Source organism: Nannospalax galili, unplaced genomic scaffold (genome assembly GCF_000622305.1).
Source record: "Nannospalax galili isolate Female #2095 unplaced genomic scaffold, S.galili_v1.0 scaffold155, whole genome shotgun sequence".
NCBI classification, from domain to species: domain Eukaryota; kingdom Metazoa; phylum Chordata; class Mammalia; order Rodentia; family Spalacidae; genus Nannospalax; species Nannospalax galili.
This window is the reverse complement of record NW_008339923.1, coordinates 4,457,589-4,470,495: the sequence shown is the minus strand read 5'-3', so window position 1 is coordinate 4,470,495 and position 12,907 is coordinate 4,457,589. Positions and strand designations below refer to the sequence as shown.

The 12,907-nt window shown below is 37.6% G+C and overlaps 1 protein-coding gene across 1 annotated transcript in view; it reads left to right on the top strand.

Moving 5' to 3' along the window:
• L3mbtl4 (L3MBTL histone methyl-lysine binding protein 4) overlaps positions 1-12,907 on the top strand; it is a 354,152-nt gene that overhangs the window by 155,243 nt on the left and 186,002 nt on the right. Inside the window, exon 10 of the mRNA XM_008834704.1 lies at positions 1,026-1,128. Coding sequence (XP_008832926.1) covers positions 1,026-1,128 — 103 coding nt within the window. The remainder of the gene's footprint in view (positions 1-1,025; positions 1,129-12,907) is intronic.

The window sequence follows — 12,907 nt, the reverse complement described above, 5'->3', positions numbered from 1 at the left end:
CTCTCTCTCTCTCTCTCTCTCTCTCTCTCTCTCTCTCTCTCTGTGCATGTTCAGGTTGGGATGGAGGACTGTGAATAAAATCACAGAGCAGGGCATGGGGTTTTAGTCCTGATCGTCTTTAAGGTAAGCTCATTTTGAGGTTTGAGGTTATCAGAATTCATCTCACATCTGGAGAGTTCAGTCTTCTCCTATAGTACGCTGTAGTTGTGGTATAGGCCAGGAGGGGAACACAAAGAAGGGAGAGACTTGGGGGAAAAGTCAGTTCTTTCGTTGCCTAATATTGATAGCCTGATGGCTAGGGAGTATGTGCTGTATCTGAATCCCCTTTACTGCCTTGTTTGTGGAGATTAAAGCAACTCAAATTTTTAACTTGTGGCAATGTTGCCTCTGCCATTGTTAATCCCTGAAAGAAATAAGTGGAAGTTCTCGTTCTATTTTATAAACATTTTGTCAATGTTGTATTGGTTACTTTTCTGTTGCTGTGATAAACACCATGACCAAAGGCAACAGTAGAAGAGTTTATTTTGGCTTAAATTTCCAGAGGGAGAGTCCATATTGAGTAGGGAGGTATGGCAGCAGGTCATGAGCAGGAAGCTAAGAGATCACATCTTCAACCACAAACACACAGCAGAGAGAGCAAACTAGAAGTGAGATGAGTTTATGAATTCTCAGAGCTCATCCCCAGTGACATACTTCCTCCAGGAAGGCCAGCCTTCCTAAACCTCCCCGAACAACATCACTGACTGGTGACCAAGCATTCAAATACCCAAGTCTATGGGGGTCATTTCTCATTTAAACCACTATAAATGCCTCTGCATGTCTCTTTCTCTCATAGTAGCTTCCTGTACTATCATTTATTACAGCAGTGACATTTTGCTAAATCAATTTATAAATCATCACAGTACTCAGGACTTTGGTTATGGTCTATTTTAATTTGTAAAGTCACAACGAACTCATTTATATGTTTTAGACTTTCCATTTCTTCAATGAGAGAGTTTTCAATGTATGTTCTTTTATTTCTGAAGGGGCAAAGGATATGAAAACCCTACCAGGTCAAGCTGTATGTCCTACTCCTGGGTGCCGAGGAAAAGGCCATATCCGTGGCCCACGCTATGCAGGACACCACAGGTAAAGATTTTTCTTGCTACAATTATTTCAGGGATGAACGAGGACATTATGCTGACTAGCAGGATTCATGGCACCTACTGCCTTCTCACTATCCTTTTGCCCAGCTGAGGCTCCTTCTTGATGAATCCTATAATCCGCCTACCTCTGCCCTTCCAGAGTCTTGGAGTTCTGAGGCATTTTCTAAGCCTGTTTCAAGTCTCTGAGTCTCTGCTGTGTAAGATTTTCCTCAAGTATACACTGTCTGGTATACTCATCCGCCCCATCTCACCCCTGTTCCAAATCATCTCCATTATATTGCTGTCTTTTGTCCATGGAATCCCAGAAACTGTCCTTTTCCATCCTGTTTTCTGTTTACCTCATTTTCTTTTTCTCTCTTTTTTATTCGTTTGGAGAAGAGATCATTCTGTTAAGGAATATAAAATAAATGTAAGTTATTTTCCTTGTTTTACATGTTTAAAAAATACTGAGTGGATGGTACTTATAAAAATAAATGTATGTTTTTAGTGCTCTTTCTGTCCCCAGTAATTTTAAATGATATGCAAATGAGTTATTAGTATTAATGATCTAGTATCAGAACATAAATTAAAACTGAAAACAACCAATACCAAATTTGTCTACCTACAAATATCAAAGACAAATATAAAGAAAAAGGCATCAGTCATGTAAAATGTGAAGCAAGAAAACCTTTGCTTACGTGAATATAAATGCGGTATAGGAAGCCCTTGCTTTATCAGGGGACTGCAGCCTTAGAAATCAGTGCTCAAAATGTTTCTGAATGAATTGAAGCAAGGATAACTTGTAAGATATAGTTTGCATAGATGCAAATATCTGTGTAGATATCCGAACACTTAAGAAGGTATATTAGAGTGCCCATTAAAAAGAAAGAAATTAAAGATGTCAGGACATCTTGATTACTTGTGGAAATTCATGGGGCTTAGGAATTAGGACTAGAGTTTGAGCTGTGGAAATGTCTTAGTTTTTGATGAGGGAAAGAAAAAAACAGTGAAGGACAAAGAGAGGAAGCCAAAAAGAGAAGCAGAGAGACCTTTAGAATCAGTGTGGCCTGAATTCAGTCAGGGCTCTGTTGGTGTTAGAGCCACTTTGCAGACATTATCAGGAGTGTGTAGCTATAGACAATCCCCTTTGGGCTGTGTGTGTGTGTGTGTGTGTGTGTGTGTGTGTGTGTGTGTGTAATCTCACCTACAAAGTCCAATATGATGCTCATTGATCACATGAGTCTGTTTGAGTTTAAATCATTAAAATTAAATAGAATGAAAACATAATCCCCAGTCACACAGCTATGTTTCAATTGCTCACTGGCCACATGTGGCTAGTGGCTGTTGTCCCAGACAACACCTATGTGAAGAAGTTCCACCATCACAGAGTTCCATTTGACCTCCCCAAGGGAATCACATACAGTATTCTGCCTTCTCCGTAGAGATTTTTTTGAGTGATAGTTTTTCTTGATGTAATGCTGGTACCAGCCGGCCAAGACGGACAGTACCTGAAAGGGGGAGTGAGGATTGAAAGAAAAAACAAGAGACAGAGAAAAGATACTTGGGAAGACTGTCAGTAGAGACTGCAGCCCCAGTTTATTTCAGCTCTGCCCTTTTATACAGAAGAACTCAATTAGTCTCAACAGCTGTCTTTCCCACCTGTATCTAAGGGTCAAGGAGCAGTCAAATACTTGTTGTGAACTCTACCATATAAACACATTCCTCCTGACCTGGCAGATTAGGTCAAAACACAAACTCTAAGTAAACAAGCAAGCCTGCCACAGCTCAATGTATACAATGGATTAATAGCTCCCAACAATGTAACAACTGGTCATCTTGGAGCTTCCTTTGCAACTTAGGTCGTTGTCTTCAAAATTAACCAAGCCATAACCTGCAGCCAATCCTTCCCACAAAGCTCTCTGAACATGCTCCTCCTGGGTGCTGGGCTCAGAAAACAGATATATAGGAACAGTTCAGCACCTGCAGCTTCCCCAGTCTTCCCTGGCTTACCTTTCCTGACTGGATTCTGAAGAGGTGATAGCCAGAGTCCCAGTGGGCATGCTCTTCCTGGTCCAGGAGCTTCCCTGAACTCTTGCTTATCTAATATGATATAAACAGAGCGTAGTTGATGTTCTTACTTGTGTTAAATAATCATTAATAGGAGGAGGTTTGACTTGTTTTATTCATCAAAATAGTTTTTCAAAGTTGGATTGGACAAACTAGAATATAAAAATAAAGGCGATTCTAAAGAAAAGCATTCTATGAAGCACAGAAGAAAAATATATTGAAGATGAGCGACAGTAAGGAAAAGGGGGCCATTGTTAGTGAGTCTGGAGTCATGAGACATTGTTCTGTCTCCCAACAACTCTGGGCTGTTTGTTTGGGTCATGGCTCTTATTCAGCTATAGACCTGGTTATAACAGAGCAGGGCTCAAATAAGTAAAAACAAGGTGTTCAAAAACTTCAGGATTCCAGGACTTCAGAAATGAAAAATGATAAGATATGAGCATCTTTAATTATCTTCTCTTTAATTTAGAAAAAGAGAAAAATTTAAGAACTGAATTTTTAAAATGTATGTGTTTATAATGGATTTATAAGACATTTAAGGAAAACCATAAGGTAAATAAAATGAAAGCTTATTTATGAACAGAAAGTCAATAGTTTTAATTCTGTTTATCAGTATTTTATACTAGATGAGTAAGGGCATACTGCCTTACTCAGTTGAATTAGTGTTGATATAGCAGTCTTTAGAAAATGGAGGGGGGATCACAGGTAATGTAGGCCCTCTCTAGCACAGATTGAACATCACTACTTTGGCTTTAATCATTTAATTAATTTATTGTGTGTGTGTAAGTTGAGAATTGATTTAAATCATCTTGTATTTAACTGAATAAGTGATTTTAATACTGTCTCACATCTTTGGGGTTTGTTTTCATGTTCTTTCTTTTATTGAGGCCTAAACGTTGCATAGCTCTAAAAGTTTACTAAATACTCACCTTCATTTCCTGTTATTGGTAGTGTCTGTTCACATACATAGATGTATATCCACATGTACCTGTGCTTACACACACGTTCATAAGCCTGCTAGAAACTTGTCATCTCACATCCAAAGTGATCATTAAAAACTTTGTTCTTATATATCAAAAAAGTGATAAAGATGAGAATTTTAAAATATCCCGGCTTTCCCAAATCCAGATACACGCTTTTGTAGCTGGAGTTTTTCCTGACAAATTGTAAAGAGAAAACTTACATATTCCAAAACAAAAGAGTACTTTTTCCTCTTGGTATAGATTTCTAACTTTACCAGAAAGACGTCTTCTGCAAGATGCTTCTTGCAGTCTCTAGATTGTTAAGCAAATAGTCTTATATTTTAAAAGAAAAGAACACAATCCCCTCCAGTTGCATTAAGGCTTATATAAAATGACTGGTTCCTGCTTCAAAGCCTGGGGAAGCATGAAGACTCCGAAGTCTGCTACAAGGGAAGGGGCGGTCAGCTCCATTTCTGTGAAACACTCCCAATCTGCCAAGTGCTCGCAAGCAGTGAGCTTTGTTTTTACTTTTCATGTCAGAATTTCTAGTTTTGATATTGAAGGGCTGGTGTTTTGAAAGATAGTAAACAATCTCCTTAAAACAAGTTGTCAGTGTCTCTGTTCTGCTGACAAGAATAGTGACATTAAAATGCCACTGAAGACATTTGAAAATAATTCACCACTCTGATAGAACAGGTGTACCCTGCATGTCCTTTTAAAAAAGATTTAATCAGGATTATTTTCCTTTTCGTTAAAACAGTCAAGGGGTTAACAACAATATTCAAGGCTGTTTGGAGTTCGTATAGAATCTGAACAGGCCCTTACTTGGAAGAAATTGCATCAGTTCTTACCTATATGAAAATAGAAGTTTTAACACATTATTTTCATACAATTTACTTTCTATTTGAATGAATTTACATAACAAACAGATTGACCTAGGTGTATTTGTAAACATAGAAATATTTAAAGTTGGCCACATTCGGGTTACAAGGTACAAACTCACTTTTGAGCCAGGGTCCAGGATTGAATAGAAGTCTTTTTTTTCCTAAAGGAGTAGAACTGTCTGGGAGGCATGATCTACCACTATATTATGAAAGGTATAAGGCAATTTATTTGGGAACTAATAATTGTATTCTTTATATGTAGAGCCAGGTGGTGTTATGGCATGAAGGCCTCTGTCCCATTGCAAGTGAGTGGGACGCAAGGCACACAGAGCTAATATATTGCCCAAACACAAAGCAACATCTCCTGTTCAGAAGTGGGGGTTTCAGATTCATCTGAGATGATCTTGAGTGTTCTTTGTGTACTTAGATCATGTCAGACTCGAAGTGGAGTTTACATGTAATCATTTTTTCAGTTCCAAAATAAAGACGGAAATCACTTCAGATAATTTTTTTCCTGTGTGTCTGTGTGTGTGTGTGTGTGTCTCTCTGTGTGTGTGTGTCTGTCTGTGTCTCTCTCTCTCTCTGTGTGTGTCTGTCTGTCTCTCTATTTCTCTCTCTCTATTCATGTTCAAGATTTAGACTGGCCCAAATTTGATGCCCAAGTTTGAGGCTCAAACCTGTCACTTATATGCTATGGAGCAGACCATCTCTCTTGACTTAAGTTTTCTTATATCTAAATGGGGGCAATTTGCTGTTTTCTACTTTTGCCACATCCCTAGACCAATGTAATATCTTGCTGTATTCTAAATATACATCCTCATTTTTGCAGACAAGTGCACCTTTCATCTCTCATCAAAGAAGCTTCTGCAACACATGGAGACTATTGCAGAGCTCCAGAATTGGTCAAATTCAGAGAATAGGTGTCTGTGAGACACTTAACCATAAGTAACACATCTTCAATGCAACCATTACATTTAGGATGAATGCATCTCTTAGCTCTCACCAGAGAAGTTTCCTTGTGCAGCAGACGGTGATTAACTCAGAGACCCACAATTAGGCACTTTGTAGAGAACAAGTGACTAGAGAGTGCTTATTCCTGAATAGGACAGCTATTTCAAACCTCTGCCTCCGAAGGCTCAGGGATCATTGTAGAAGAGGAGGCAGAAAGTTTGTAAGAGTCAGAGAGGCACAGAGAGGCAGAGTCTTCCAGACGCCTGCTCATTTACTCATATGAACAAACAGCAATGGTGACAGCATGTACAAGTCCTATAAAAACTCAAATTAGACAAAGTCCCAGCATAGACACTGGGAAGTGGGTAAGAAATTCCAGCTCAACCTGGGGAAGTTTTGGTAATTGAGGGCTACTGAGAAGGGGAAAAACAGTGTCTGGCAGGGTTGAGACGCTTGGTGGGCTCAATACATGGATCCATACTGAAAGACATTAGGGGACATGGGTAATACTCCATAAGCCATGTTATGTATGTAAAAAGTTCATTGAATTGGGCAGGGGGCAGTGGGGAAAGGTGCATAGAGGGGAGTGGATCTAAATGCCATCAAACTATATTGTATGAAAATCTCAAAAATTTAATTAAAAAATTGCAAAAATAAAGGTCAGAATTCCCAAGTGATTATAATAGGTATGTGTCTGTTTATCTGTTTTGTATTTTTAGGGACAAAATCAAAGTGTATAAGTGTAGCTATGTAGCTCAAAATGGCCTTGAACTTAATCTTTTTGTGCTACTTCAGACATAGGTCCTTAGTACTAAGTAATAAAACATCGTAGTCCTGAAAGACTAACTGTATATAATATAAAGAGGAACAGGATAATATAAGGAGCCTTTAACACATTCATTTCAGACAATGGTAGATAAAATAAACCAAGCAGAAAGAAGGATATCTACACTCTAAATAACATGATTAAAAATAAGAAAATTGAAAGCTAAATGCCAAGGTAAAACAGAATAAATATGTTTAAAAACACTTTTCAGAACATCACAGTAAAACCATAGATGACTCAATAAAGTATCCAAACTAAAACAATTCAGTGCATTCTCTGATCAAAATGCAGTAAGACAAGAATTGTTGAAGGAAAAAAAAAGCTAATCATCTTCAACAGATGCCAGTCATTCATAAGTGAATTTAAGCAACTATAAGAACAAAGAGAATGAAGTATTGAGTCCCAGAAAGTCTAGACCTAAATGAGAAGGCTATAGTTAGTGTACAACTATATATAAAAATTTATAGTTTACATAGCAAGAAAGAATAGAAAAATTTCTACTCATTCCAATGTTTTAAATGCTTAAATAATTACAGAAGTGGAAGAAATAGCTTACCAAAAGATGAAATCAATGAATTGGAACACACACACACAAACACACCCATATACCATACCAACACATATGTTCACATGCATCAGTAAATTGGTAAGAACATTTAAGTTATTTTTTAAAACAAAACAATCATACTACAGCAGTAAAGAAAGGCCAGTATAGTTGAGAAGTTGCTGTAGACAGGCCATGTATCATTCTGACACCTGGGAAAGCACTGCCCCAGAAGGAGGCATTGGAAGCACAGCTTTCAGTTTTCTCCTTAAGTTGTTCATGTGTTGCTGGAGTCATTTCATAGCTCTTCATTTTAATTGAGGCAAATGGGAAATCTTTGGGTTCCTGCTCTCTGATCCTGTCTCCTTAGGCTGCCCTTCTGCGGGGAAAACATTTCCTCATCTACTCTCCTTCCTCTTGGGCTGATATGGGAATGATTTTTTTTTTTTTTTTCTGGGAATGTATCCTATCTTTCCTAATCTTGTAACCAAAGTTAATCTTTTGTTTTGAGATCACTTAACACTGTTTGGGCTTCTTTAGAATGTAAACTATCTTACTAGGTCTTAGGCTCCTCTTGTAATCAACTTCTACAAGCTAAGCTAAACAAATAACATTAATATTAGATTATGTCCATTTCTCATTCATGATTCTTCCTTGTCCCTGGTCAAGAATAATGTGGGTGTGCACGTGCATGTGTGCATGCCTGTGTGCCTGCATGCATGCGTGCATGTGTGTTTGTCTTGTGAAAATATCATTGCTAAAAGCACAAAAATTGAAAGGAACAAATTATCCACACTGTGTGCTTCAAAGCAACACATGGATTTAGACAGATAACATGCTTGTGGTTTTGTATGCTACTCTGGTTCAGTAGGAGTTGAAAAGGAACATTCTTTTCTGAGAAGACAGAGTTTCTCATTTCCTTCTTCATATCATGTTGGATGTACTGTTTAAATTAGAAAAGAGAGTATGCCTTTTGTTGGAAGAACAGTTCCTAGAGAAATCAGAACAGTTCTGAGAACAGACTGTGCTCACTCTTGGTCTAAACAACTACGAGTTAGGCTTTGTTCAGGTAGCACAACATTGTGGAAAATACCACTGGCTGGGTTTTTAATAAGTAGCCCTGATTGTATCACTACTTAGAGTGCAAATCCCTCCATCAGGAATTTGCCTGGACTCAGCCCCTGCTTGGATTAGCCTCAGTCTACTTTTGCTTAGTTGCCATGCCATTAACACTGAAAACTCTTCTCAACTGTTACCACACATGAGGAACTTTTCTGGAGACATCAACCCTCTTCTACCCGAACTGGATTCTCACCATGCCCACTGCATGTTGACTACTTGCATCTTATCCAGGCTTCAGATTTCCCTATGCCTCTTTCCATAGTGCCACCAACAGAAGCTAGAATCTGAGGCTGAATTCTGAGAATTAGGTTCCCTGCTGTGGTTAGTTTTTATTGTCAACTTGACACAGCACACATTAAACTTGATGGTCTTTAAAAATCAGAACACAAAGTTGGGTAGGGAAACAGGGTGAGTCTGGAAGGACTTTGGGGAGGGGGGCGCAGTGTATGAAATTAATCGAAGAATGAATAAGTAATAGAAAAAAAGAAAAAGGAAAGCTGGCTGAGCTTGAGCCAGAGCATTAGCCAGTAAGCAGCATTCCTTCATGGTTTCTGCTTTAGTTCCTGCTTGGCTTCTGCCCTGGCTTCCCTAAATGATGGACAGTGTGTCCTGAAAGCATAAGCTGAAATAAACCCTTTCCTTTCCTAAGTTGCTTTTGGTCAGTGCTTAATAACAGCATCAGAAAAGCGAACCGTAATACCTATTTTATTTTTTCCTTTTCCTGACATTTTAGGAATAGAATGTAGGAAGTATTTTTTTCTGATATAACTAAAATATCCCTTCTATCTCCTTAGCTTACGTTGTGGGTAGAATAGAATTCTAGTTGGAATTCTTTTATTATTTATTGTATAAAATGCATTGCTCCATGTTCTGTTACCTTTATCATTGTTGAGAAGTCTGTTGTCATTCAAATATAAGTCCACTAGAAAGACAATCCTTCATAACAGCCACACCGTCTACCTACCTTCTACAGAAATCACATCCTTTATCCCTGGTGTTCTAAAATGGGCCTTTGTACTCATATCGTTTTAATCTTACAGCTGTTTCAGGCTCACATCTCTTCTGGGGAATGTCCTTGCAGCCACAGTGTAATGATGTTCTCCTACTTTCTTTTCCATTTGCTCCATCTAGTATACTTGTTGCTGGACTGATGCTGGAAACTTTCTTTGCCTAGCTTTAAACACCTTTTTTTGTTGTTGTTGTTGTTCTGCCTTATGAAATTTTCCTCAAGATTGTCTTCTGATTCTGCAATTGAGCGCTTTGAATTATGCAGTGGGATTTTACCAGTTTCTGAGAACATATTCTTGTTCTCTGATTTGTTTTTTATTGCATGCCATATTCTTATTTGATGGATTGTGTGTCCTTTGTTCTCCTATTGTCTTTCTGTTATTGAATTTTAGTTAGATTTTACTCTTGTCAAAAACACACACTGTATGATTTAATTCATTTGAAATGTATTGAAAGCTGCTTCATGCCCCATAGTATGGCCTATCTTGTTGAGCAGTCCTTGAGTACTTGGGAAAATTGTGTATACTCCATTAGTTGGGTAAAGTTTTCTGTCAATGAGATCCTGTTGTTTGGTTGTATTTAGTTTGTATCTTTGCTGATTTTCTTGTTAGCAGCTCTGTCAGTTGCAGAAGGGAAGGCATTACCATTGTAGGTTTGTCCATTTCTCCTCTCAGCTGCCTGCCAGCCCCTTACAGTTTGAATAGGAAATGTTCCCCACAGCTTAGTCCCTCTCTGATGGCACTAGGTTCGAGAAACTTTAAGAAGTAGGATCTGACTCTGTGTCTTTTCTTTCCTCCCTCATAACATTTGGAGTTGTCCTGCTTCTTGATGCATTGATTCTTTTTCTCAGTAATTTTGTTTTGATTTGTTTTGGTGTTGATGTTGTTATTAGTTTCTTTGGCCTCCTCCCTGTCATATTAAAGGCTTTCTCAATTCTTGGCAGCCTTCTCTTTGTTCACACTTGAGAGTCATGTCTCACGAAGCTCATCCTAAGCTTTGTGTGCCTGCTGGGGGCTAGAAGATGGGGTTCTGGAAAGGTGACAAATGATGGTCAGACACACAGTGGGGAAGCCCCCTGTGTCAACTTAGGAGGCTTGTCCTTTGAGAGTTCTTTCTCTTCCTGATGTGTTATGTGGCCCCCTGCCTGTACTAACCCTTGATTCTTACCTTAGTCATCTCCAGTGTTCACTAATGTGTTGATCTCTCTTATCTACTAGCATCTCTTTTCTTACACTTTATCTTACACTTTATCTGTAAAGTGTATCTTATTCATTTTTTACTTTAGTCAGGAGAAAATAATTTATTATGAAGTTAAAAGGATAAATTCAGTCTTCCATTCTGCTATGTTTTTGTCTTAATTCTAAAGCATTATCTCCTGGTATAATTCATGTCACTGTTTATGATGGTATTTCTGTCTCTGTAATTGTTCTGTCTCTTCACAGTAGCATCTTCTTTGTAGATATAAACAGTAAAAGATCTCATAAAATAGCATTTTGTTTAGTTTGGCCCTGTAAATTGCATGGCTTTATGATTGCTGATTGGAATACTGTGTTGAAAATGATTCACAAAGCATGTGCACAGTACTTCATTCATTGTCACATTCAATTGAAATTTTCCTTATGCCAAGAGAGCATCTCAATGCCATGTACCCACATCTGTCTTGTTCCCCTGTCACTGGTCAGTCCTTGTCATTGACTGCGTGTTACCACATAATAAAATTGTACAGGACAGAAATTTAAAACTAAACTTGTAGATGTGTTTTTTTTCTTTCTTCAACAGAGAAAACGGAAAAGTATTTGACTTTAAAGAACACTTTTAATTAATTGTGACATGACAAGATAAATTACCCAATTTAGTAAAAACATCAATAATGTAACAAAGGATCAACATGGGTTCTTCCACTGCTTCTTCCATTACTATAAAACTCTTAAAGCTAATGTACAGGTTTGATTTTATGAAATATAGAGTAATTATATTAGATTTCAATGGTTTGAAATTTAAGGATGAGAATTTCATGTGAAATTCTTAGTTTTATAGCAACTAGTGCATTGTTTCCAAAGACACTATATTCTGACATATTTTAAAGAGTTTGTTAAATACAAAATTCCAATTTACATGAATTGCCAAAGCTATAGAAATCTTATCCTTAGTATGATGAAAGCAGACATAGCTTTGGTTTATTTCTGTGATAAAACAGTTCTGCCTCAATTAAGGGGATTAAAATTTCCTTGAAAATGAAAATCATAGTAAAACATTGATAAAGATGATCATTGTCTTAAAATTAGAAACAGTACCCATAGATTAGTGCACTCACAGCCTTGATCAAAGCTTTTCTTTTCAGTGGACAGTAGTTACTACAGAGATTTACAACTGGTCGAAGTACAGAGAAAAAGTGACTCTGGTGTGCTGAACCATTGATAAGGGAATATGATATGTGTTATTTGAATATAAGCACTGAGCTACCATGACAGTGGACCAACATCAAAGATGGCTTCTAAGTGACTAGCAGTGGATAAAATATAGGATAATGTATGATTCAGGGCCAGGCGTGGTGGCACGCACTAAAGAAAGCTTTAATCCCAGCACTCAGGAGGCAGAGGCAGGCAGATCCCTGTGAGTTCAAGGCCAGCCTGGTCTACATAATGAGATCCAGGACAGCTGGGGCTACAGGGAGGCCATGTAAAAATCAAACTATTTCATGATATCCCTTAAAAACAAAAACTAAAGAAAAAATTTGTATTTTTTTCACTTACAAGAATACTGAGTTCAAGGCCAGCCTGGTCTCCATAATGAGCTCCAGGACAGTAGCTGGGGCTACAGGGAGACTCTGTCTCAAAAAGACCAAAAAAAAAAAATAGTATGATTCAAGTTTCAGGTAAAACTAAACAGGTACCACACAATCTCATCCTACTCCATGAAGATTATGTAATTTATAGCATATTTATTTATGAAATATTCTATTCAACATTTCCAGACCACAGTTTCCATGGGTAATTAAAACAATTGGCATTTTAAAATGCAGGTAAGAGGAGACTACTGTGAAATACCTAAAATCTTGTTATTGCTCTAAGAGATATATGTCAACACAATGTTCTAAGTACAACATACTGTCTGGAAAAGACTTATTCCAATTGAAGGTAACTTATTTGCCCATGCTTTTCACTGCTTATTGAACTAATTTATCCTGGGCCATGGATTATTATTCTAATGTGAGACTTCAGATAGCAGACTACTTGTTAGCAACAGGAAATAAACTGGAATTACCTCTTCTCTGGAAGATGTTTCTAGAATCAAGATTAATGATCCTTTCACTATCAATTAGGTACAGAAAAAAAATATAATTCCATCATTAGCTTCTTGTGATTTCCTGAAATTATCAAAATTGATGAAGAAAATATTCTAGAAAAGTTAAATGTATA